The sequence below is a fragment of the Somniosus microcephalus genome, unplaced genomic scaffold, assembly GCF_052327205.1.
Source record: "Somniosus microcephalus isolate GS21.2 unplaced genomic scaffold, FLI_Smic_1.0 unresolved_chr6, whole genome shotgun sequence".
NCBI classification, from domain to species: domain Eukaryota; kingdom Metazoa; phylum Chordata; class Chondrichthyes; order Squaliformes; family Somniosidae; genus Somniosus; species Somniosus microcephalus.
The window spans coordinates 12,283,312-12,286,274 of NW_028225184.1; the positions used below are offsets into that span (position 1 = coordinate 12,283,312).

At 58.0% G+C, this 2,963-nt stretch overlaps 1 protein-coding gene across 1 annotated transcript in view; it reads right to left on the reverse strand.

Annotated features, from left to right (window-relative positions):
- Window positions 1-397: 397 nt before the first annotated feature.
- The window catches only part of LOC147087077 (myelin protein P0-like), a 110,447-nt gene continuing 107,881 nt past the window's right edge, over window positions 398-2,963 (reverse strand). The window contains exon 4 of the mRNA XM_085978035.1: window positions 398-2,354. Within this exon, the coding sequence (XP_085834161.1) occupies window positions 2,090-2,354 (265 nt within the window). The 3' untranslated portion in view covers window positions 398-2,089. The remainder of the gene's footprint in view (window positions 2,355-2,963) is intronic.

Sequence of the window (2,963 nt, forward strand, 5' to 3'; positions counted from 1 at the left end):
GGATCCAACGCGCCAAGGCACCCTGGATTCCATGGGCTCTTACCTTCTTGACCAGTCTCCTATGCGGGACTTTGTCAAAAGCTTTACTGAAGTCCATGTAAACCACATCCACAGCATTTCCCTCATCCACCCCCCTAGTCACCCCCTCGAAAAATTCAATCAGATTTGTCAGACATGATTTACCCTTGACAAAGCCATGCTGACTATCCCCGATTAATCCTTGCCTCTCCAAGTGGAGACTAATTTTGTCCCTCAGAATTTTTTCCAATAATTTCCCTACCACAGATGTTAGGCTCACTGGCCTGTAATTCCCTGGTTATCCCTGCTACCCTTCTTGTATAATGGTACTACATTAGATGTTGGTGCAGAAAAAAAACCCAGACACACACAAGGGGCACCCATTTCAAATCTTTATTGTTTAATAATCGAAAATGTGATCCACAATTTGTTACAACATTAAAAAATCTTTTCTTTTAATCTGTTGGCTAGCAAAGCTCCGACACGGGACTGAATTAGACACGGTTTTCACATTAATTCAATTAATACGAGAAAGGAAACCTTCACTAATACATTAGTTGCTCAATAGGGCGAGGAGGAGTGGCCAGTGCTGAAATCTCGAGGGGACCAATCATGGTTGAGTTTCAATGGACTGCATTGTTAGGTCAACAGTCAACCATCTGGACCAATCACTGCCTCGAGCCCCCTGGGTTAGATCTCCGGCTCGAGCCAATCAAGGCGAGGGATTTGGCTCCAGAGGGCGGGGGGGGGGGGGGGTAGGTGAAAGGTCATAACCCACGACCTTCGCTCAATGTAACGCCATTGCGAATCTTTCCTTGGGTAATGGCCCATTGGTACACCAACCCCCACGTTCGATTTAATATCTTTGATGAGTCGGAACCCAAAAGGGCACGTTTTGGCAAAAATAAAATATTACACGGGGGTGGTGGGGGCGGGGGGGCGCGCGAGCGTTCAGGGCGCGATCCATGACATCATGCTCCCATGTACAGGGTCACCACTCAATCATTGACCCTTGTGACTCCCTCTCCCCCCCCCCCCTCCCCGCCCCATTGAACCTGCAACCTATTTGTTTGGTTCGATTAATTATCGGCTACAATCCTGGGAAGACGGGAGGTCAGGGGTTAACGGAGGGCGGTGGGTTGGGGGGGGGGGTGGGTGCGGGAGGAAGGGATTGAAGGGATCGAGGTGGCGCGCAAGGCCATCAGAGGATGCCCCTCCCCTCGGTCACTGACGGTCACGCTCCAAAGTGGTGTCACCTCATCGCCTCCTCTAAGCCCTCTTGTCCCGTCCCCCTCGCCTTCCCCCAATCCCGTGTCACGTTCGGGCAGTTCGCTCTTCCAGCTGCCATCTTAGCACGATCCCAAGCCCCCACACGCCCCCGCCCCCCCACCGCCCAAGTGGGTTCACTGGCCTCTCCTCGTCCCTCTCCCCCACCGCCCCCTCAAAATCTCGGCTTGGCGGTCGACCGGGGGAGGTGGGAGGCGGGGGGGAATCAAGGCCTGAGCGCTTGGAATGAGGGCGCGCAGCGTATAAAGGGCCGCAGCATGCGGGAAAGCAGGGGCGAGGAGCGGGTGCGAGGTGGGGAAGATAAGAGGGAAGTGACGAGAGCAGCGCTTACAAAAAAGGTTTGGCACAAGCATTCTCTCGTAGCTGGCAGGCGCAGCGGCCCCCCCCCCCACTCCCCGCCCACCAGTGGCATTGCTCCTGGGATCTAGTGTTACACGAGAGCGTGACGGAGGGGTGGGTGGAAATGGCAGGGGAAAAGCCGCTCCGAAGGTGTGGCGGGGGGAGGGGGGGGCGAGCGCGAGGCACGAAAGGTGAACCCTCGAACGCGATGAACCTTAGCGGGGAAAGGGAGAGGAAGAAGAGGCAAGAAAAAAGGAGAGCGCGCGAGCTATCTGGCATTGACGTTTCTCTTCCTCTTGCTGCTCTTCCCCGGAGGCCAGTGCGTCTCGGTGTCGCTGCCCGTGTCCGAGTCGGTGAGGGTCATCTCGATGGTCATCAGGACCCGGGGACCCCCTGTCGAGGATCCCCCGCCGTCCTCCCGAGGACCCTCCCCCGGCGCTAACCGCTACTTCTTGTCCCGCTTTGACTCGGAGAGCTTGGACTTCTTGTCGCTGGCTCCTTTGGTGCTCTTGCTCTGGTCGAGGGTGGCGTAGAGGACGGGTCCCTGGGTGGAGAGAGATGGGAGAGGAGTGGAGGGGCGTGGAATACCGTTCAGAGGGCGTCCTGGACAATCACTGGGGCTCCCACTGATTCCCCAAACGCCCCCCGCCCACCCCGATCCCCAACTGAACGTACATTCAGGTACCAGTCCTCTGGGACCTAATTCGGACCATCATTTCCCCCTCTCCTCCAATTCCCCTCCACTCCAATTCCCTCCCCTCCCTTCCAATCCCTTCCCCTCCAATTCCCCTCCACTCCAATCCCCTCCCCTCCCTTCAATCCCTTCCCCTCCAATACCCCTCCCTTCCAATCCCTTCCCCTCCAATTATCCTTCCCTCCAATCCCCTCCCTTCGATCCCCTCCCCTCCAATCCCCTCCCCTCCAAACCCCTCCCCTCCAATCGCCTCCCCTCCAATCGCCTCCCCTCCGATCCCCTCCCCTCCGATCCCCCTCCCCTCCGATCCCCCTCCCCTCCGATCCCCCTCCCCTCAAATCACCCTCCCCTCCAATCCCCTCCCGTCAATCCCCCTCCCCTCCAATCCCCCTCCCTCCAATCCCCCTCCCTCCAATCCCCCTCCCCTCCAATCCCCCTCCCCTCCAATCCCCTCCCCTCCAATCCCCTCCCCTCCAATCCCCCCTCCCCTCAAATCACCCTCCCCTCCAATCCCTCCCCTCCAATCCCACTGCCCTCCAATCCCCTCCCCTCCAATCGCCCTCCCACCAATCCCCCTCCCCTCCAATCCCCCTCTCCTCCAATCCCCCTCCCCTCCAATCGCCCT